General features: G+C 35.7%; 1 protein-coding gene across 3 annotated transcripts in view; it reads left to right on the forward strand.

Moving 5' to 3' along the window:
• Positions 1–24,694, forward strand: part of LOC146003656 (uncharacterized) — a 174,007-nt gene that overhangs the window by 47,872 nt on the left and 101,441 nt on the right. Inside the window, exon 4 of one of the 3 annotated variants that reach the window (XM_083142010.1) lies at positions 15,461–17,400. The exons of 1 other annotated variant lie outside the window; for it this stretch is intronic. In XM_083142010.1, the coding sequence (XP_082998136.1) occupies positions 15,461–17,219 (1,759 nt within the window). In that variant the 3' untranslated portion in view covers positions 17,220–17,400. Of the gene's footprint in view, positions 1–470; positions 5,693–15,460; positions 17,401–24,694 lie in introns of those variants that run through there. One more of the 3 variants, XM_083142009.1, reaches the window with a different exon arrangement.

Genomic DNA, 24,694 nt, shown 5'->3' on the forward strand with positions numbered 1-24,694 from the left:
TGAAGGAAGTTCCTACATTTCAATATAAAGTGTACAAATAAAATACTGATTAAATCGTGATACTGCTCTGGAAGTACAGGAAGCACCTGCCTTTAAAAAAGAAAAAAAAATCAACAATAGTTAATGTAAGAAAATTATGTTCATGATAGACATCGAATCAACAAAAACAAAGAAGAATCATTATTCAAAAGATTTCGGAACCATGCAGTGTGTGTGAAGAATCTTAACAATACACACTGGAACTTCTATTAAACTGCTGTACCCAAATTGTCAATAGACAATGTTTGCGATAGAATTGATGGGAGTTGTTTCGTCACCACTACTGGAGAGAAGCATTTCTTAACATGCTTGAGGAATTATAAACGCGTGAGTAATACGAAGCATGCATTTTTTAGTTTTTCTGTATAGTTCCATCTTCTATTATAATGGGTTCTATACAGATGATTTATTCGCATTTTTTCTTTTTCTAGGTTTGTGGTGAATGTGCACTCAGACACAGCATGCTCAGGTTTAGAGTCAAACAGCAATTTATCAAATATGAACAATCGTCAATGTAATGAGCAGTTGTCTCCTAGTGCAACAGAAAGACAGTCCATGTCCAGCCCTCTCCCGGAAATGAATTATTACCTAAGGCTTTGCAGTGGAGAATTTTCTATGTTCCCGTTTGGTGGTCAAGTGCAGAATGTCCAGACTGCACCTGGTACAAATGCTTTACAAAGTGTAGTGTTGCAAAACGAGGCCCAGGATGGGGTTCAAACCCTTCTTGACGGAGGAGCTGAGGTTCACCTTCTCTCAAATGACTTAATGGCAGATTCGGGTACTCAGCAAGATGAGACTGCAGATCCTCCGTGTACAATTTCAACTGTGTTCACGTTACAGTCAGATGGTGCAAGTGCACATTCACAACAGGATGATGTTGAAATGATTACTGCAGATACGTGTACCGATGGTCCATTCTTTGGTCCGGATGGGATCGTAGCCCAGGAGCCACAGACATCTTCGGATTTTGATAAGGAAGAAGCTAGCTGTCAAATGACCGACCCGTTTCCTACATTGAAGATGGATTCCAGTGAAACAAACTTTGATGCACAGAGTATTGCAGATTTTATCGAGGGAAGTAGCACACAAGAACTGGCCGACAGTTCATCAAACTGCGACACTACAAGTATGGACATGCAGCAGCCTGTCATTTGTAACGTACAGGGATCCGTGAAAAGCAAACATATTGGCCTGAAATGCCCATTGTGCGATTTGTTCCTCAAATCTAAAACGTCCTTGTTGTCTCATCTTAAGGCACATTCGTCCAATCTAGACGATGCGGAGTATGTGTGTACGATTTGCCAGCAGACAATGAGCCCGATTTTGGATATCATAATAAAACACATAAAAAGTCATTTTGAATGGTTCAAGTGCAAGGTGTGCAGCAAAGCGTACCAGAATCCGAAAGCACTGTTAATACACGAGTGTTCTCATTCAACAGAATTACCGTTCTTTTGCGGCGTCTGTGGAAATCGGTCAAGAGATCTTGTAGACTTCACTATGCATCAAGGTATACATTCCGGCATGGACTTGGCGTGTAAAATCTGTGGACGTACATTCATGAGCCTAAGTGGATTCAACATTCATATGGAGAAGCATAAAGGAAGACAGTTTGAACTTAAGATATGTGCTCAGGAGTTCTTAATGACCCAACCCTTTGCCATGCACGTGGACCATAACACGAGTGCCACATACACATGCCCAGTATGCAGTAAGGTGTTCAACTCAAAAGTCAGTTTTGAGATACATAAAAGGTTCATGCACAGTGTGCAGACCAGAAAAGAACAATGCCCGTGTGAATTTTGCAATGTGTGCAATAAAATAGTAAATGTTAATAAGATGGATCAGCATAAGTTAATTCACACCCAAGACGGTGGCTTCTTATGCAATGCATGTCAAGAAACCTTCGCATGCAAGAAAGATTATGAAATACACGACAAGATAGTTCATCGGAAGGGAGAGGTATTTACGTGCAATGCATGTGATAAGCAATTTCTGCAAATGCATCATCTGAAAAGACACAGTACAAAACATACTGCTGAGAGAGAATATTGTTGCAACATGTGTGGGAAGAAATTTCTGCAAATGCATCATCTGAAAAGACACAGTACAAAACATACTGCCGAGAAAGAATATTGTTGCGACGTGTGTGGGGAGAAATTTCTGCAAATGCGTCATCTGAAAAAACACAGTAAGAAACATATTCCCGAGAAAGAATATTGTTGCGACGTGTGTGGGGAGAAATTTTCGAGAAGATCCTATTTGATTAGTCATAGTGTACTACAGCACACGGATGACTTACCGAATGTGTCAGAAGAAAATTGAAGAAATGCAAAGACATATTAGAATGAAACCAGATAAAGGAACAGTGCATTTAATTGTTTCAGAGTAGTGCATTATGAAAGTTGTGGCTCAATGGGTGACTGAACCTGGTTCCATGGCATTCATTGTACCACTAAGCTACCAAATGAGTGTGTGTCCCTGTAAATGAGTTGCATCATCTCCATATAATCCAGATTCTTCTCAAATGTGTGTAACAAGGCCTATGTAATTATACGGGCAATATCTCTCTTTATTAATGTATTCCAGATTCATGAAGTACATGTTTAAATTCTAGGCTCTTCAGGGAAAGCACGTCAGTCAAGCAATTTTACAGATAGTTTTTTTGTATGTTTATTCCTGTAACAGCAAATGTTGTAGACATGATGTACATGTTGCATCATCATGGTTTAGAGAGTCTTTACAAGTGTAAATATTACAAACTCCCCTCTCTCAAAGCGATCTGACCCCTTTTTCAATCCCTGCCGGCCCTTTTTGTCCTCGTATTTTGCAATTGCATTGCATTCACCCCGGCAGCGACCGGACATTTACCTGAGGAACTTCTGTGTCATCATCTTTGAGTTGCGAGACTCATACCTGCCCCGATAGACGTTCTATGACACTTCTTGAATTTCAGATCGAAACCTGGATAGACACTAGACATATGTGCATACATCATTTCTACTATTTTTACATGTGTGTTCCGTAAATGGTTCACGACTGAAGATACCTAGAATGCATTGTGCATTTTGTTACTCACATGATGCAAGTAATGTTACAAGTAGGTCACATATTCAATGATACAGTAATGGCAGGACCCATCCTCCCCGGAGTCACTCAATTTCTATGATTGAAAGTCTTCTGTACGTCCTAAAAATTAATGTAATGAGTAAATTACAATCTACTTGAAGTAGATATGACAGGCAATAAATATAAATTCATTTATGATAATTGAGCCTGGTTTTATGATTTTGCACGATATCTCGATAGCAATATATAATTTTAATCATGTGGTACCCATTGTCTGGTCACATGTCTCTATTTTTTTTTTTGCAGTACACTTTGTCTTGCACTATTTATTACGTATATGAATGCTGATAATTTCTGCTGCAAAAAGAATAAATCCAAAACTCTTTCAACATGAAGACTGTGCAATAAATGCCCAACCTTCACATTTTGCTAGGTTTCCAAAAAAACAGCATCTCCTTTGTGTGCCAGAACTGTTTTGTCAATACGATTTGGTCTAATGTACCATAAGTAGTTCCAATGAAATAGCATATTAAAATAATGAAATTTTGATGTCTTGCTTTGTTGAACCACTGTGCTTAATGTTTCATAAATTGGAGGGGGTGGGGAATCGAAGCATGATTAATACAGATTAGGAAGCATTATGAATATACTAGTGGTTTTTTAACTTGCCAAAAATTTCGGAATTGCATAACAATATATGAGTGGAAATATGGAAAAGTGAAGAAGAAATTTCTGATAGTGGTTGTGAACATTAGAGGAAGTTGATTCACTGTCCAATAGAGTAATTTACATGAAAATGTACAGGAGCATGTTTAACTCTTTCCATAAATGAAGAAAGTGCATTTCTGCTGTGAATGTTGAGTTGAATATTTTTGTCAAGAATGCTTTTTTGATAATTTAAGTGAGAGCGGCCAGTAGTATATTATTATTCATTTACGAATTGTGCTATCATTCACTACCAACTTCATACATTGCAGTTCTGTTAATCGTTTGTTGAAATGTTTGTTGCCACAAGAAGGCTTAGCAGTGTATGATATCATCCATATTGCCTTTTGTGCATTGTACTGCTAGTTTTTCTTTTTATTTGTTAATTGGTGTTATGTGTCATGTCTTGTGGATTAGCTGTACAAGTGTATACCAGGATATCCCTTATCAAAAAATACCAGGGATGGAAAAATATCATACAGTAAACAAACCAGGTTTCTTACATAGTATTCTTTTGTTACCTGGTACTTGACTGACGTACGTCATCACTAGAGCCCGGATTTATATGCACAATCAAACAGTAAAATAAGCAAGTTAATAAGCACAAAAAATGAAAAAAAAAGCACCAAAATAAGCATAAACAAATACAGTAAAATGTGAAAAAATATTTGTTTATTAGATCTCTTAACTTATTCAAAGCTGTTACAGTATGTAAGGAAAGTCATCCTGAGATTTTCTTGTGTGAAGAAGCTCCTGCGTCTTGTCAGTGAAGAATGATTTGTACAGTGAAAATGTTCTTTCCACGTAGCATGACATCACAGGTGCATGTGAAAAATACCACAGTTCTTCTTCGGTGAATTCCTCTTTAATATCTGTTTCTTCACCAGAAATATTTTTATAAATTTGGCACAGTGGTTTGTAACCGGGATTTTTCAGTAATTCCTGACTGAGCTTGTCGGACGCAATTTTACCAACACCGTGAGTTTCTGAAGACAACGTTACTGAAATTTCATCAATTAGAGAAAGCGAATGTTGCAATATATTATTTCGAGCTTTCAACTGTGTTATAATATCAGGTAATTTGGAAAAATGATTATGGATGCACTGTATCTTTTCTGGGATGCAGTTTCTCTCGTGCGGCTATTTAGAAGCATTGATCTCGTCATCCCGATGCCGTAGTGTGATTGAAATAGGATTGAAATATGACAGATTTGGGTAAAATATGCTATTTTAAACCAAAATCATAAAATAAACAAGCATAACTGTTTCTTGCATAAATAAGCATTTATAAGCACTTTCAACTTTAGTTAAATAGCTCATCAAGGTATGTAATACGAAATATAATATTTCTCCTTACCATTAGAAGTCTGGAAAAGAATATGCATTTCACTTATAAATCCGGTCTCTAGTCATCACTGACAAAAGAGAGTGCAAATATCAGCTTTCAGCTCAGTGATCATATAGTGGATACTTTATGATGGCAGCATTGCAAGTTGACGCATTGACACGTTGAGATTTTTCTTGTTACTGCACAGATGCCAGAATACAGTCCTAGCCAGCCTGTTTACTTCCTATATTTTCCATTACAATTGCTCTTTATAGTAAATGTGTGGAAGTTTTGTAATTTTTATGTCTGTTTTATACCAGTATTCAAAAAACCTTTTCCTTCTTTGGGAAGGTGGAAAGTGCCGAATATCTTGTACTAACTGTATTAAATATTACTAGAATATGTGACACGGTTCACAGAGCAGGAAAATAATAATATAGGTATACTTTGTTTTCATAAAGTGAGTAAGATTTGGATAAAAAAAAGTTGATTGCCGTTCTTGCACTGTATTTTGTTTTGTATATTGTACCAAATGTATAATATTTGAAATATATTCACAAATATGATATTTTAAAAACTGTTTTATTGACTTTTCAGAAATAGTATTTTACTTTTAGCAGGTGATTGATTTTTCAGTGCTTCTGTGTTGATATGGAGATAGAAATTACATAAAAGTTTAATGATTATATGCCTACCTGCAAGCAGATATCTCTATGTTTTGTGGTTACAAAAAAGACAAAACGTACATTTTGAGAAATGCATTTAAAAGGATAATTTGTATGTGTTTTACTTGTAAAGAAGAAACATGTTTACGATTTTAGAAAAATCATAATTTGTTGGTAATTTAGTAAATTGGAAATCCCTACTAGATGCCCAATTTTCTCGAGGTGTGAACAAGTTTTTTTTTTTCTTCATTATTGCATTTGAAACTAAAGCATATCAGCGAAAAGTGGTGGTTGAAGAGTAATGTAACATCAGATAATTTTTGTGGGTAATCATGTATTGTTTTTTCATTCCAGTATATCATACCTTTATTTGTATAGAAGAGAACAAAAAAAAAGACAACTGAGTTTACATATGTGGCTTTTGAATAAATTACATGGTGGTTTAGTTTGTAACGAACTGTCTGGAAGTACATAATTTGGGTCTTTTTTTCCAAATCTGGATAAGATTTTATCCGAATATCGGATAATTTTCTATCGCAATATTGGATATTTTAATATCCAGATTGTCCAGATTTGATGGATGTCTGAATTTACGTTATACTTACAGTTTTATCATTTATCAGTTTTATGGGCTATCCACATTTTCTTGTATTCATCATTTTCGTATTTCACTGAATGTATTTCCACAAATCTGTTCTATCTCAATATTAGGATATCAAAATTATCCAGATGTTCAAATATCTGGATTATCCATTGCATCCAATATGGATATTTGATAAATTTAAATCCGGGTGACCATCCCTGATCCTAATCCCCCCCCTCCCTCTCTTACCGAACGGGGCCTGTCTGTGGAGACTTATCCATTAACATCCTCTTTCTGTATCTTCGAAAAATAAATTTATTTTGTTTGATCAAGCCTCGTACATCAAAGGATATAACTACAAAAAAGGCAAGATAATTTAGAATGCCAAAGATTAACTTTAAAAATCTTAATTTGTACTACAGCATCTAGCACCTGTTAGTTTTATGCATCAGTTTTCCAGAGTTTGTATTTATAGCTTTCAGAGTGACACAGGTGGATGGAGAGAGACAAGAAGGTTCTTTTGATCAACTGTGTTTAATACCGTGAAATAGGAAGTTGACTATGGCCATCAGTGAACATGTGAGCAATCTGCATGCAAGAATGAGTTTTTAGTTACAAAGAAAGGCTCTCGAACTGGATGTTAGACAATGAATCTCTCTTTCATCTTTTTTAGATTGTCGCCGCCGGTAGTGAGACAAAGTGATGCATACGGGTATTAAGGGAATACAAGGATGTCATCAAAGAAAGTTGGAAAACCGTGCAAGTTTTGTGAGAGAATATACCTTAGTAGAGGACACATGATACATCATCTGATGAAACATCTAGAAGAAGGACAATCACATAAATGTGATACTTGTGCAGCAGCATTTGAATCTCAGGCTGCCTTGAAAGAACACATGAAAACAGATGTGAAATTTATGAATGTGTTCAATGTGGATGGACGTATAGTCAAAGCGACATATTCACGATGCACATGACAAGTCACGCTACTGGACGGACACCCACTTCCAGAGTTTGCAACAAAAGTTTTGCATATTTCTCAGAATGGATGATGCATGAGAAGAGACATTTCAATAAAAGAGATTACGAGAGCAAGTTGTGCGGTTGGGGTTATAGGGAGGGAGAATTGAACGAACGTATGAATATGCACACTGGACATAAACCTTAGGAATGCAAATTGTGCCATGCGAGGTACACTCTTGAAACAAGTATCCTGTGTCATGTAAACAACCATAGAGTCAAGGAATCTGCAAACATGGACATTGTTTGTGAGATATGTGGAAAGAAATTTTCAAGAAAGATAAACATGTCACTCCATATTGTAAGGAGACATTCATGCATCAGAAAATTAAGATGCGACACCTGTGGGAAGCAATGTGCATCAAGGCCTGCATTGGAATACCATTGCAAGGGGGTCATGGTGGCGACAGACCTGGGAAACCGGGAAAAGTCAGGGACTTTCATTTCTTCTTGTCTGTAGCCATCCTGAAGGGAGTACAAATGGGCGACAACCAATATAAGTGTGATTTATGCGAGAAGCCCTACAAAATACGGCGTTCCCTCGTAGAACATTAAAGAAAACACCATGGTGAGGAATGTCTTAAACTATATGTATGTAACGTATATGGCAAGTCTTGCACGAAAAAGAGTCTCCTTGAGGTGCTTATGAGAACACAACTGGCGAGAAATTTTATAAATTTGTCAAATGTGACAAAGTTTACAATCATTTCAGTGGTTTGAGCTATCACTGACGCTCTCATATCAAAGAGAACTCTTACAAATATCAGAAGTGTGACAAAACTTATAAATGTAGAGAAACTTTAACAGTTCACTCATCCATCTGTTGATGATGTTATGCTTACTTTACTGTTTGGCCACTTTGCTACATTTTTGGGGCAAGCATAATTTTTTGTATGTCCACAGAATATAAGGCATGTTGCTTTTATGTTAAAATTATATTTTTAAACTGTAATTTTATAAGGTGTTACCAATTATTTCTCCAAATTTGTGACAGCTTGTGTTACATCTTTGTGGCTGGAATGGATCCCACTTTATTGACAGAACCACCAGTTTTCACTTCATTTATGTCTGGAGATAGTTTTCTTATCTTGCTCATAGTTAGTATATGTTCTCATTCGCCATTACTCTGAATGAACAGTATTATAATTTACAGTGGAATCCCAGAACTAACATAAACTAATCTCACAATAAAGAATAATGCATAATTAGCAAGAACAGCATGCATTATGCACCAAAACCTTATTCACTTATTTTCACGCAAAGTACAGGGTAATTCAAAATGAATGGTCCAACTTTACACAGTTATTACGATGTAACTATTTGTGATAGAAAATCAAACGAGGCCTCAATATAAAGAAAAACTCTGGAAATTTTCTTCTCACTAAGTGGGCTTATGCTGCTTTGCCGCTGTTCCACCAGGATCACCAGTGTTGCACAATGGCTAGTGACCAGTATAAGGTGTATTGTATGTTGGAGCTATCAAGAACTGATTCACTCACAATGGTGTAAGGACATTTCCACATGCGTTTTGGTAGTAATGCACATTCTTGAAGCTTTCCTGGCGGCGAATATTGAGGTTTTCTCCGGAAATCACCTGGCTGATTGCCCAAGAAAACCTCTTCAAGTAATGCACATGTTTCATCCTTCCGAAAGGTTTGCCAAAGTTTCAACTGTAAATTGTTAGTGTCTTGAAAACCATGGACAATGGCTTGCTGTCTCGTGCATAGCATGTACTTGATTATCGTTTGGATGTTTACCGCATTACACATGGTTCCAATGTTGAATCTTCGTAATGCGAGTCATGTGAGTAAAACTTCCAGTTTTTTTCTTCAGGTTGATGCCTTGTCTGATTTTCTATCATAAATAGTAACATCATAATAACTGTGTAAAGTTGCACAATTTATTTTGAATTACCCTGTATATAAAGTTGCATTTAGACTGCCAAGTTTCCCCAACCCAAGTGCCAGCTGGTAGACTTAGCCCACTAGGTTCTCAGGTTCAAATCCTGTCATGGGTATTCCTTGAGTGTTCTTTCGTCAATTTTATTATATCATTACTCATCCTCACTGTCGTCATTAGCCAAATATGGAGAATTTAGTGACCAAATATCCAAAATACCAAGTGTTGTGCTTGGCAAGGGTCATGCCAATTTTGTATAATCAAAGAAACATCATCTCAGAATTGGTGAAAACTTTTGTTTAACTTCTATTCTTTCTCTTTCAGCAAATTTGCATCGCTTTTCCAAATTCATAAACGATTATTACATTCATTGTTGTTTAATTTTTGTTAATTATGGCAAAATTTCATTTTTATTCAAGAATGCTAATTTTCAGTATTATGGTTTAACAAATCAATATAGATCGCATTGCTTTTATTGAACATTCTACTTACTTTAACAAGGAATACAGTACTACCTATATATTTTTTTTTTATGATTTTGGAAAACCGGAAGTTGATGGAAACATGTTGCAATATTGTTTGACTTTTTTCCCCTAAATTGAAAAGGGGGGAGAAAAAAATTCACTCAAAATCAATTCTTATATTGTGTCTTCTTGATGGTGTGAATGTCATCCTCTAACCAAATCTATTTATGCTTGGCTCAGACCGAAGCTCCAAAGGTATACTTAGGACAAGAAGTCAGGAATGTTTACAGTGATGCTCTGCCAGTTGTTTTCCGGCTTTTTATGGATCAGCTTCGGATGAAAAGCAGGGATCCAAGAGCGAAACAAAGCACCAAACCGAACAGTCCCTTGCCTTGCACAGCTTGGGCAAATGCTTGTCAGTCTAAACCATTACCATCAGATATTTGTTGAAGAAGAAAGCTTACATGAAGAGAAGTGAACATAGTAAACATATAGTGTATCTCTTAAGAAATCCACATAGCATTGTGGATATTCAGAAGTTTGCTGAATTTTTGCATCTAACTGAAAAAAAAAAATGACCATTTTGTTACAGTGAGTGTGCAAACATTACAAGTACAATACAAGCTAAAATAACATACTAGTGCTCAAGGACAGAAAATAATGTTTTTCAGTGTCCATTCGTAAACCTACATTAAACAACATACAAATATGAAATGATACATGCTGCACACATGGATGTAAAAAAGAAAGCAATTTTTTTGTGCCACCTAAGACTTTTTAGGATGGGTAGAACATTTTTGGATTTTATATTTTAAAGAATGTTACAGATGGAAAAGATTTTTCGATGAGTAAATTCATTTTTAAACATATCTGCTTTTTTTTTTTGTTTATTTGCAATTCGTTACTTAAATCAGAATTTTTGTATTGTTGATTAGAATAAATGAAAGTTTTAGAATCCCTTCCCCCAGGTTATGTGAAAGTATTAAAATTTTGAATATCTGGATGACAATTAAGTTGACTTCCCTTTGTTGAATCATTTTTTGAAATCTGCAGTCATCATGTACATGCTTGATATTTATTCTTTTGTATTATACTGTTCATTCAAAATAGAACTAACGCAAACATGTGGAAGGGAAATCTCAAAGAACATTGTCTTTTTTAGTTAAATTGAGGTATGCAAAGTATGATATTAAGTGGTCGCCCTGTGAGGTTGCAAATAGATTGATGGTTCTGATTGATTTGAAGTGCATCTTAGCGAGTGCAGCCTTAGGAATATTGCACATATGATTTGTTCCTAGCTTTTCTTTGGAGTTTTGCATTTTCTCTGCAAAATAGAAGTACATGTTCTATTGATATGCAAAGTTTTTTACTTATAAACTGTATAAAATTTATTACATATTAGTTATATGAATTCCAACACAATGGTTTCCACAGTTCTTGTAGTAACTTTTGATATAGATGAATTTTCAAAACCTTCAGTTAAACAATATTAAGAAGTTTTGTTTCATTTCTGTACATTGAAGCCATCACTAGATTTTTTTTAAAGGATAAAATACTGTAGTGACTAGAATAGTTCATTTTTGTATTAGACATTTAAATATACACAATACAAAAATTATGAGGAGGACAAAACAGTCGTGTAACTGCAATATTCTGGTTTCTCTTTTAGATTGAGGATCAGTAGCGATATCAAACTAACGCCAGAGGAACTCATCAACCTGTGCTCCACAGTGGAGAAGGAACTGCCCCGACCTAAGACTCTAAGGCAAAAGAGAAAGTGTGTCGAAAAGGCATGCAAGTTTTGTGGGAAAACGTACATTCACGCTAAGTCACTGTTAAAACATCAATCACAGCATGCCGGAGAGTCAACATACAAATGTAAGACGTGCGAGACTACATTTCTGTCTCAATCGCAATTAAAATACCACACGAGGAAAGAGCACAGCTACAAAGGGTTTGCATGCAATATGTGCGATAAGAAGTTTGCAACGGAAGATAGTCTCGATGCACACACGCAAATTCATGAGAATGGAAAGAAGCCTTTTGCGTGTAATGTTTGTGGTCGACGGTACAGTCAGAGGCACACGCTCAATGCGCACCTCAGAACGCACTTTGAAGGCAAGAAGCACGTGTGTCCTGTGTGTAATAAGTCATTTATTCACTTGTCGGCATTGACACTTCATCAGAAGAGACACTTTAATATGACCGAATTCACGTGTGATCATTGCGGAAAAGGGTTTTACGATCGCTGCTCTTTGAAGGATCATGTCAATGTACATACCGGCGACAAGCCGTACGAATGTCACCTGTGTGATGCAAAGTATGCTCATTTAACGAGCTTCCAGTACCACATGGACACGCACAAATTTAACGAATCTACCGATAAGGCTATCATGTGCGAAATATGTGGGAAATCCTTTGTAAGAAAAGGCCAGCTCATCGTCCACTTGAGATCGCATTCCGGAGAGAAGAGATTCACGTGCGACATATGCGGAAGAAAGATCGCTACGAGCTCTGCATTCAAGTATCACTACAGAATACACACCGGCGAAAAACCATACACTTGCGGAATCTGTGGAAAGTCCTTCACGAGGGGAGATTTCCTTACTCAACACATGCGCACACATACAGGGGAGAAACCCCACAAATGCGATGTGTGCAATAAATCATTCAGTCAGACTACCACGTTGGTCATACACAAACGTTCTCATACGGGAGAGCGCCCATATTCCTGTAACTTATGCGAAAAGACTTTTACATGCAGAGCAAGCTTAACAATTCACAAGAAGTCTCACATAGCAAGTTAGCCAATTTGCATATTCTATCAAATAGACATTCTTAGCTTGTCTTGTCAGATTTTGCAATAACTTATTTCACATTATAGAGGACAGTTGTCCACTATTACGCTTTATATTTTCCCGTTCTTTCATATTATTTTTCCTTATCTTGGCTTCCATATTCAGTATATACAATTGTTACTTGCTTTTTAAAATGGATCAGGAAAAGAATTGTGTGTGTGAATAGGAAAATTATACTTTTGTAACTGTAATGAAAGTAGTGAAAATGAAATGCATGAAGTTTCTGTTATGAATATACACATAATATGTATAGGTTATGGTCTTGTTTTGCATTAATTTATCAAACTTTGAAGAAAGCTGAAGATCCGTGTTCAACATGAAGCTTCAAATCCACAGACTATATTTCAAGTTATAATTCAAATATAGAGAAGGCATCTCGTATGTTTTTTATGAAGTGAATTTAAGAACATTGTGTACCTGGAATTTTCAGATTATAACATTGTGTGCATGTATTCATGTTCAGCAGCTGCTAATATATATATCAAACTTCTTTGTTGCAAAATATTTAAACAAATCTTCTCCAATTACATGCAAGAAGGAATGTATCTTCTTCAAACTATAATGCCCGATGGCAATTCACAAATGTTGCTAGTTTGTAATTGACTACACTGGCAAGTTTGACCATTTTTATTGTAGCATGTAGGAATTGTGTTATTAAAAAAAAAGAAGAAAACCCATCTGTTTATGCCTCCAACTGCAAATCAAAATCTAGAATGTAAATAATAAAATGGCCTTTAAATTGCTGTATACTCTGTCATCACCATTGTCAATACCTAAGAATATTTTCTGAATTTAACTAAATAATCCATTGCTGTGTGACTTATTGTACATACTGGTTTCATTATGTACATTTTGTTGTTCTATTATGTAACATATTTAACTGGTAATAATATTATCACAATAGATGTTTGTTGCAGAGATGGGAATTTTATATGTTATTCTTACACTTATTCTATTGGTATTTTAAATAATATTTAAGGAGGGGAAAATCATTGTGAAAAAAGATTGCTTTAATGATAACATCACACTATATAATGGGAAATATAGATGCCCTGTGTATTTATTATTTACTTATTCATAGTATTATGTAATGGCAGCTGATGAAATAAATTATTATTTAGATGTTTGCTCACAGTTTTATTGACAAGAGGACTGACCAACTTCAATTTTGTGTTGTAGTGATTAATAGTTGAAAATTTTAAAAGTCATAGCTGAATAGAACAAGTAGTTGTTTCCTGTCTTTGCAGGTAATCTCTGAATTATTCTCAAATATCGGAGCTAAAGTTGCTGATGTACACTCGTGTTCAGATGAAGTAGCACATAATTCAACTGTATAACCTTTTAAAGTATGCCACTTTATGTGAACAGGGGTGTACATAAAATGTAGCATTATGAAACAAGCGTTTTCGTGTTACGATCCAAGTTAATTCAGCATTAGTATCCAACATTTTGAGTGCAAACATTGCCATCATCATCATTCCCTGACGTTAACTTGGCCAGGAATTACAATTCCTAATATCTATATTACTAGTAAACTGGTCTGAACACCATCTCATACACAGTAAATGTTCTTGCCAGGATTATATCTAGGCTGGTCGGGAAAAAGCACTTGTCAAAAATGTATTTTTTTCAAGACTGTTTTCTTTAGTTTATTATTTGAATAGCAAACATTACAGACTTGATATACATGTTGGATCATCACTGTTAAGAATCTTTTAGGCATGGACGAAATCGGAAATTTGATATTGCAAGAAAATATACTCACAGACGATACTATATTTTTCCATATCCTTATATTGGCGATTTATATCACCAAATGTCGTGACTATATATCACTGACAATATATATCACCAAAATGTCATGATGATATATGTATTGATATTGTCTGGACGGTATTTTTTCAATATTGCGATATATCGCCCAACACTAGAATCTTTACACATGACCAATATAAAATTAAAATATTTTCTTTTAATTGATTCAGTTTCAGTAAAAATTCCACACATTGTATTTGACAGAAATAGATAGGAAGACCAAATTATGTATTAAAATAGTAGATATTTAGAAAGAAAATTGTGTATAACTAAATGGAATCTGTAATCTTCACAGTATTTCAAACACTAAAATGTATAAAGACAGTACTTACAGTGGTAGCAACTTAACATCAACCATAGCCAGCATTTGAAGCCATCACTTGAGAACTGATATGTGATAAAATTACCACAGGAATTTCCTGATGAGGAAACCTGAGGAGTTTCAATCATAGTTTTTAGCGTTCATAGTATCACAGAACAATGTGCGTGTATGGAAAAAGTTTAAAAGCTTCTTGAGAGTTTACTTCAGTGGCAGAGTGGTTAGCACATCTCGCTACAATGCCAGCGATTCCATGTTCAAATTCTGGCCTCATCCTTATCGTAGCAATTAGTCAAAAGTGGCAGAAAAGCCACACTAAATTACAAATTCAAACAGCCAGTTTAGTGACATTTTCAGCAAGCAAAACTTTCACTTTGCGAAGCAAGTCCAGTGTGTATTTTGTACATGAAATTCCATTTTCCTGTCTTTTAAAAATGAGAACACGATTTTAAGAACATTAATTGGTAATTAACATTATTTCACATATTTCTTAGTGGTTACACAGGATGCAATATTGTTGACCAGGATCCTGAAGTATTAGTTTTTGCTACATTTAAGTGACTTCATTGCCAGAAGTGTTTAAAGTATATTGCTTTGGCTAAACGTTTTGTTAGCACACTTATGCATGCTAGTGTGTTTTATCTGAAGAGTTTATTAAACAGAGTGCATACATAGAATATTTTGTTTCTTTTTCTAGGATGGCGGATACTCGAGCAAAGCACTGGGACAAACATACCTTCCAATCAGTGTTAAGGTCCAATATAAATTTGCAAGAATCAGTCGGGACAAAACAGGGAGCTCAGAGTCCCCTGATAATTGCGCTAAATCCCACCTTACAGAAGCAAACTGTGCCACAGGTCTTTTCCTCATTTTCGCCGTTTCTGTGTGTGGTGCCATCAGTTCAGAATGTGCAGCAGACTCCATGCCAGATTCTCTTACAGCCGTTTCCTCAAAACGTGGTTCAGAATCAATCTTTGCAACAGGGTGGCGTTATTTTGCCTTCAAAAGTGCAGAAAATAGCTCCAAAACCTGCACAATTCAAAGCACAACAGTATTTACTTCTCCAACCTTCGAAGACGATCAGTCAGACCGAGCCTTTGGCTTGCAGTGCGAAGGAATCCGAGAGTGCATCTGTTGAAACCGATGTGCAGAAATCTCAGCATGCAGAAGCTTCATCAGTCAATCAGAATCCTGAAAGTGTTGATGGATCTGCAGTTGTTTCTGATTGTGGATCAGTGTCCGAGACGGAAACAGCAAGCAGTATTGGCAGTACCTCGGCGACTGCTTTTTTGGAGGAGAAAGAGAGCGAAAAAATGACGCAGCCATCCGAAACTGTTGTATCTGCCACTTCTTCCCCAAATGAGGAAGATGGGGAAAGGACTGCTGTATTTTACTGCAAAGTTGAATATGGCACCACGCAAGAGGCAAAGAGCAGTGGACCTCCTAACAGATCATGTGAATTTTGCCAAAAGACATTTAGAAGCAAAGGAGTTCTGGATGTGCACCGAAGATCCCACACCGGCGAGAAACCTTATGTGTGTATCAGTTGCAGTGAAGCATTTGCCTCAAAGAACCAAGTTGAGTACCATTACTACAAAATCCATGTTGGCAGGACATTCGAGTGCACCATCTGCTCCAAGTCATACATAACAAGAGGTCAGCTTTCCACCCACATGAAGGTTCACACTGCCGAGAGATCACATCAGTGTGATACATGCGGAAAGGGGTTTATAACCTTGTCAATGCTGAAAACACACAAACTGATCCATGAGGATGCTAACAAATTTGAATGTGATATATGCAACAGAAAGTTTAATACGAAATCTAACATGAAGACTCATCATAGACGACACACGAATTCTATTACATATCAGTGCAATACGTGTGGCAAAGGATATTATGACCGATCGTCATTGACTGAGCATATGAACACCCACACAGGTGAAAAACCGTTTCAGTGTGACGTTTGTAGTGCATCGTATTCAAATAGTTCGAGTTTCCAGTACCACATGCGGAAACACAAGAACGAGAATAGCGATGGCGCTTTCAAGTGTAACATTTGCTCGAAGACTTTTGCGATGGATTTTCTCCTACAGCGTCATATAGAGAGGCATACTAATAATAAAACATTCATTTGCGATATGTGTGGAAAGATAGTGACAACTAAAGCATCACTGATTGAACATCGTCGTTTACATACTGGCGAAAAGCCCTTCTGTTGCGAAACGTGTGCGAAGAGATTTACTACGAGAAATCTACTGGAAGTTCACAGACGAACGCATACTGGTGAAAAGCCTTACAGTTGCAATGTTTGCAACAAAAGGTTCACACAAAGATCAACTTTGGTCATACACAGACGCCTTCACACAGGTGAACTCCCTTATTCTTGCAGCATTTGTGGCAAAGGATTTCCATCAAAAACTGGCATGAACTCTCACAAGAAGAGTCACAAGTAATTCTGTTGCTTACTGGTAGGGTGCTGATTTATGCACATGTGCCTCTTTTATTCCTTTGTTTTAAACAAAACAAAAAAAAGACTAATGTTGCCTATTTTGCACAGTCTTGTACAAAAATGCCTTTTTTGTATTTTTGCTTGGTCCTGCTTTCTCTCTACTGTGGATTGTAATCTCTTATATCATGAGTGTCAGGGTGTCTACCAGTCTGGAAAACCTGGAAAAGTCGGGGAATTTTATTTTTCTTGAAAAGTCAGGGAAATTTACTATTTTTCTGGAAAAAATTGTATTTTTGTTTCTGGGCCATACCAAAGCTAGAGACTTGCAACTGGCATTTCAAGATGGTGTAAAATGTCTCAATTTGAGAAACATAGTGCAAATATCCATGGATCGACCAGCAGTTAACTGGAGGGCCTCCCCTACGGCGCAGTGGTAGCGTCATTGCCTTGTAATCAAGGGGTCCCGGGTTCGATGATACCCAGTGGAGGCACAAGTGCTTCGGATCCCACTTTAAACTGTAGGTCCAGTCCTGATTAGCCTTACTGTGCATAAAGTGGACTTTAAACACCAACTCAAACCAAAATCAAATCAAACCAAGTTAACTGGAAATGTATCACCTTTTTAAAGGAAAACATGCCTATTAATGAGCCAGAAAGTACAACTTTGCTGGAAATAGAAAGTTGCGGACTTCATGTTCTTCATGGTGCTTTCAAAACATCTGTTCAGAGTTCTGGTTGGAGCATAGTGGTATTCTTAAGAGCAGTGTACAATTTATTAAAAAATGTTCCAGCTCGGAGAGCAGATTTCACAAGAATTACAGGATCAAAAGTTTTTCCAAAGAAGTTTTGTCCAATACGGTGATTAGACGATGGAAGTGTAATGGGAAAAGCACAGTACCTTTTACCATTTCTGAAAACCTATGCTGACAAGAGTTTCTGGTAGCAAGGAATAACCAGGGTGTGAAAGCTTTAAAACTATTAAGTCACAGTGATCAATCCTCTGTTACTAATCGGATAGCTTTCTTTCAGACTATTGCAGCTGATATAGAACCCTTCTTGTCAGGTTTCAGTCTGATTCACCAATGGTGCCTTTCCTTTATGAACATTTGCTCAAGCTACTGAAATCCCTTATGTCCAAGTTTATAAAGAAGTCCATTCTGCTTGAAGCTGGGTCATTCCACAGAATGTCATCAGAAGGTGGTTGCTTGACCATTTTTGATTTTCTTCATATTTGGTATGTTGAACCCCTTAGAAAAGAGAAGTCAAAAACAGTTTTTAATTTTTTTTTATCTGTTGTGGTTTTTAAGTTACAGGGTGTCGAAAATCGCAAAATTGCGAATTTCACGAAACATCAGCTTTTGCAAAATATTTAATATCTTCATAACGAATGAAGATATTTTAAAAATTCTAAGTTTATTGGAATCTGCATATCCTGCAGTACTAAAAAAGTTACATGGTTAAGTTTTATAATAAAAAGCAACCTATGATCAGTGTATCAGAAATATCAGAACAAATTGTGTAAAATCGCTGAGTTTGTTTTGTTTTTATTATGAAAGGGGGACAGATAACATGTTAATTTTATTATTATGTTGTAATAGTTGTAATATATTTACCCTAAAAATAAGCAAGTTGTTAACTGCTCCCCTTTCTGAGATACAAGAGCTTAAATATCGGGAAATTAGCAAAAAACAGCTTTTTGACCCCCCTGTAACTCAAAAGGGGGAGCAGGTAGGATGACCAAATTTTGAAGATGCTTCATATGAGTGAGCATGTTAAAAATCTCAAAATTTGGTGTTGTTATTCAAACTACTTATGGAGATACAGGCATTTTCCTTTACATTTCAACGTCAATTCGTTACATCGCTAGAGAAATAAAACTCAAAAAAATTTGTTAAAAGTACAAATATTTTTATTTTTTATTCTGCTCTGACACAAAGAAAACTTATAATACAAATTTCATTAATATTTTAGGTGGTTTTTTTAATCAGCCAGTTCAATAAGCGCTCATACTCTACAACTTGGGGACTTATCTCAATTTAATAAAATAACCATTTTGTTAAACAAAAAAGAAAATGTATAATAGTGTTTTTTTTATTGATGAGTAGGTAGGATTAGTTGTGCAAATGTACAAAATTGTGATAAGCCATAACTAATGGTAAAAACAATGTATATTTCCTCATTAACAAAGTAGGGGGCTATTATTTCATGGTCTTGCATTTAAGCAACTCTCAATTGCTTCACTCATCTCTGGTTGGATGTTATGTACTCTTCCTGTAGGTGCTGTTACCTCTAATGGTGATAAATCCTTCAAAATGTTTTTTGATTTTACCCACACATAGTCATCCTTGAATAATTTGAAACTTGTATTTGGACCACAAGGATGAAAAAAGTGTACATGGAAGTCCTGTTCATGTTCACATATATCTTTGACGACTCCCAGCCACCACTTACCATCATAAATACATGCCACATGGCTGCCTATTTTAACAGACTCAAATAATACATTGCAACCACAGTCTTCCTTAATAGAAATTCTCATATCTTCGAAGTTTGCAGAAAATTATGTCTGACGGACTCTTGATAGTGGTCTTATTAACAGGGACAAAACTGTGAAAACCTCGAGTATGCTTTATTGTAATAGATGAATGAAATCTTTCAGCTAGGAATTCAGCTGTTCCTTCAACCTTTTCTTTAGTAACATATGAATATTTTACCCCTGGTATATTATCTCTGCAGAAAGTAAACATTTCTTTTGGTGTTGCAGAAGCTTGCGTTTGTTATATCGGCATCATTTTCCTTTTTAAAATACAGAACAAATGGATGAACTGTTGCCTGAGCATTTACCCAATGGTAAGATTGTATCTCATCCTGAAGGATGAAGGTGAAGTTCTTAGCGAAGTCTCCTTGTACTATGCATTCATGTGGTTTGAGATTACTTTTTCTGTCTTTTATGTACTGTGACTGACTCTTAGCAATATAATGATGCATTCTAAGTTTCATAATCTTGTTTATCCGACATAGACAGTAGCTCACAACGTTCGGTTGTGGTCCACTGTTTGTAGTTAACAGGTGAATCAAGCAGTTCATTGTCAACATCTATGGCTTCACGCAGGTACTGGTGGAACAACTCAGTCCCTGGACAATTAGGACAACCACGAAGCATACAGTCTTCATTCTCTATACTGCATTATCTTGTTATTGCTGCAGTTAATGTGAGTCAGTGTGTGATATTATTTCTTAAAAATCCATCCTCTAAGGTGTGAACATTATTTTTAGAATTTTTCCTGTTTCTTATACCAGGAGGCATATGACGAATTGACGTTGAAATGTAATAAAGGAAAATGCCTGTATCTCCATAAGTAGTTTGAATAACAACACCAAATTTTGAGATTTTGAACATGCTCACTCATATGAAGCATCTTCAAAATTTGGTAATCCTACCTGCTCCCCCTTTTGAGTTACAGGGGGGTCAAAAAACTGGTTTTTGCTAATTTTCCGATATTTAAGCTCTTGTATCTCAGAAAGGGGAGCAGTTAACAACTTGCTTATTTTTAGGGTAAATTAACCAACATACTATTACAACATAAAAATAAAATTAACATGTTATCTGTCCCCCTTTCATAATAAAAAAAACCAAAACTCAGCAATTTTACACAATTTGTTCTGATATTTCCGATACACTGATCATAGGTTGCTTTTTATTACAAAACTTAACCATGTAACTTTTTTAGTACTGCAAGATATGCAGATTCCAATATTCTTGGAATTTTTAAAATATCTTCATTCGTTATGAAGATATTAAATATTTTGCAAAAGCTGATTTTTCGTGAAATTGCGCAATTTTGCGATTATCAACACCCTGAAACTTAAAAACCATAACAGATAAAAAAAAATTGAAACCTCTTTTTGACTTCTCTTTTCCAAGGGGTTCAACATACCAAATATGAAGAAAATCAAAAATGGTCGAGCAACCATTTTTATTTTTTTGTGATGAAATTCTGTGGAATGACCCAGCTGTAAGTTCTGAAGATCTTTTAAAACTAAATCTAACTGATCCACAATGTGTGTGTTCTGCCGAAGAAGTTGACATTGGATTTGTAACCCAAGCAGCGTTTACGTAGATCTGTGAAACTATCTGACGTTCAGGTGTTATATTTTCGTGAAGATTGTCTGAAAATATTACAATGTTTGTGTAAGAAGATATGTATGAGATCACCATTGAAATATAGGCTCACATATGGTGCAGCATATATCTCTCCAGCATCTGTTTTGGATGGAAGAGTAGGCGAAGGCCAAGTAAATGTGGCATTACAAGTCCTAGTTGAAAAGCACCATTTTTCTGACCCTGCTGCAGATGATATAAAATGGTTCTATTCTGACTTATGTAGTAATGACAGTGTGATTGCAAGAATGAAAAATTTTAACATGGCTGTTCATCAGCAGGATCAGATGTGTATGACAGTTCTTGAAGACTGGAACAACAGTGCCTTTATACTATTTGTCCAGAAGATTTTAATGCTTTCACATGGAAATGCTTCTGTTGAGCGCAGTTTCTCTGTAAATAAGCAATGCCTTGTGGATAATCTTGATGACTCACTTATTGCCCAACGATGTATACATGATGTAATTGTAAGTTATGTAGGGGTTGACAAAGTCCCTATAACAACATCTTTAATCCATGTAGCAAGGAATGTAAATGGAAAGTGGAAGGAAGCACTGAAAACTAATCATGGTACAACACAAACTCAGAAGATTCATTTAGAAGAGAGGAAAAGAAGTAAGGCAGAACTGAAAGAATTGAGTACAAAGAAAGCTAAAATCCTCGAGAGATCTGCAAAGGAAATTGAAGAAGTTGATGAAAAGATGAAAGCATTAAAGAAGAAAATAGTGTAAGTTTACTTACGCATAAAAATGAATAGTAAGTTTATCAGAGTTAATTAGTGTAGTTGTGTTTTTTCGAGTAATGTGATCTTTTGAAACTTTCACATGTTAATGAGTACCAATTCTATATGTCAGAAAAACATTGCAAGTATTGCAAATTGTGCATTTATTTTAAAAGAAGAAAACTATTGTACAGAATTACATTCAGTTTATAAAGATAAATATTATTTTTCTTATGATTACTGAATTGTTATGGAAATAATTAACTCCAAAAAATTGGTAAAACAATTATTTTATAATGTGGGGTGGATCGGATGGCTATAAGGGATGAATGGAGGCCATCAATCATTTCACATAATGTGATAATGAAAGCTTGCTAGTATATTGGTAAATTCCCATAAATATACAGGTACAAGAAGATAAAGTATGCTTTGTGGTGAAAAGATTAATCTGATGTACTACAGTTTATGGTTTTAAACTTGAGTGTGACTAAGTGTGAATTTTCATCTAAGTGCTCTGATTTTCTTACATATATCACCTTTGACTGGGTGTCAAAACTTTGGGGTTGGGCCAAGGACAGTTAATTTTTTCTTTGTAGATAAGGGATAGCATTAAGAGATCATACTGGTGGGGCAAAAAGTAGGGGACAATCCCCCCCACTCCCCTAATCGCTGCTACTGTACATACATGTTCATCTACATTAATTGCCCTAATGACTTGGTCTGGAAAATTTTTGTTCTTGGTCTGGAAAACCTGAAAAATTCAGGGAATTTTGTTTTCACAAAATAGTAGACACCCTGAGTGTGTCTTCATCAGTCATTGATCGTCATCACTATTAGGTGAAAGTAAAGGTTATGCAAAAATAAGAAAGAGATAATAGAATACAAAAACATTTAAAGGAAAATTCATGTTCATGACCTATTTTGACACCCTTTTAAGAATTTTAATTTGTGAAATTACACATTTTCAATGCCTATAAATCCACACCCTACCAATTAGAGAATGTGGGAAGTGACTTCATTTTCTCCATCGAATCGTGCAAGTTGCACTGGAAGTTCGAAAATTGCTAGAAAAATTTGTCAAGAGATTAACTTCCAAAGTGCTTAATCTGAAACGTAATTGTTTTTAATGTTTGCAGCTAAGTATATTTACTGGTTCACTTATTACTTGTACCAGGTTCATGTGTGCCCAGCTTGTCTGTCCAGAAGCCGGGCTATTAAGTAGCAGTATTTCCAGGAGCTAGAACTAACATATTTTCTAAATGTACCGATTCACAACTTTGGCGACGCTGAGACATTAGGCATTTTAGAAAATTACTCCTCCCCCTGTTGTTGCGTCTGTTAAGGTTGCTAGTGTTGTACAAACTGTGTTAGTTATGGACCTTCCTTGATTGGTTCAAGAGTTATAAATCCAGGGCATGCTCTGTTCAGCATAGTACAGGGGTTCCCTTAGTGTTTTCAAGATTTTTCTGCTGTGCCCAAGTCAGAATTTAGGCCTATCTAACACTTGCAATGCTCAGTTAATGTGGTTAGGTTGCTTGCCTTATGTTAACAAACAAGCACATACTTCAAATTCATTAACATTTTATGTGTATAAAGTACTAAATAAGCACATATTTGGAATAAGTGTAATTTGAATGGAAATATTGGAAGATTTCGCAGCACCCCTGTAAGCCAGTCATGTCTTTGGTAACCACTGGCATAGTAACAACATCCTCTCTTGTCAGGAAATAAGGGTGCCTTTCAAGATAATCCTTATATATTCAAAAGTATTAATGTGTTTATTAGAGGTTTTATTGCTTTTGAATCTTGAAATAAAGTGCTTATTTTTTGCTTTTAGTTTAATTAGTAAATTATTGTCGGCTCTAAATACTCTCTCTAAATCTACTTGAGCACCAGAATAGAAGAAATTGTAGTGAAGTGACTCAACTTAAGGAGCATTTAGATTAATAGAGCTATCTAAGTGACAATTTTCCTCCCTCCTCCTAAATCTTGAAGCATCTTCAGCATTTGAATGAAAGTTTAATGCACAATCTTTAAAAATAGTGTTTTTTTAAAAAACAACAACACAAAAACACAATATGTGCATTTCACATTTCATACACAGAAAATGGACATCTAGTAACCATTCCAAAGTTATTGTTGCAGCCATGTGTATTTTTGTTATAATTTAAAATATTTTTGTATGAAGTAAAGTGGTGGTGTTTGAAACTTTTAACTGTCTTTTTTGTATATCATTCATTAAGTTGAGCAAGTAATATGAAGTAACCAGTGTTCGAAGCTGCACCTTGATATTTTGTTGCCAATCAGAAAGCACAGGTCTTCAAAATACACCTCAATTAATGAAGACCAAATAGTGATGTGTGAAAAATATATAATATTATTATTTTACTTTTACAGTGAATAAAAAGTTATATAAAACGTATAGTTCATTCAAGTATTATTTAAAAATCACAATTTTGAACACGGGAACTAACCACTACACTGTATGTAAATAATTTGTAATCAGTGCCGAATCTACAAGCCGCAAAACCCTGGAGTGAAGGGGGGCCAAGAGACAAGTAAGCCTTTAGGGGGCCTCAGCCATTGACATAGTAGA

Source organism: Lepisma saccharinum, chromosome 20 (genome assembly GCF_977018435.1).
Source record: "Lepisma saccharinum chromosome 20, izLepSacc3.1, whole genome shotgun sequence".
NCBI lineage: Eukaryota > Metazoa > Arthropoda > Insecta > Zygentoma > Lepismatidae > Lepisma > Lepisma saccharinum.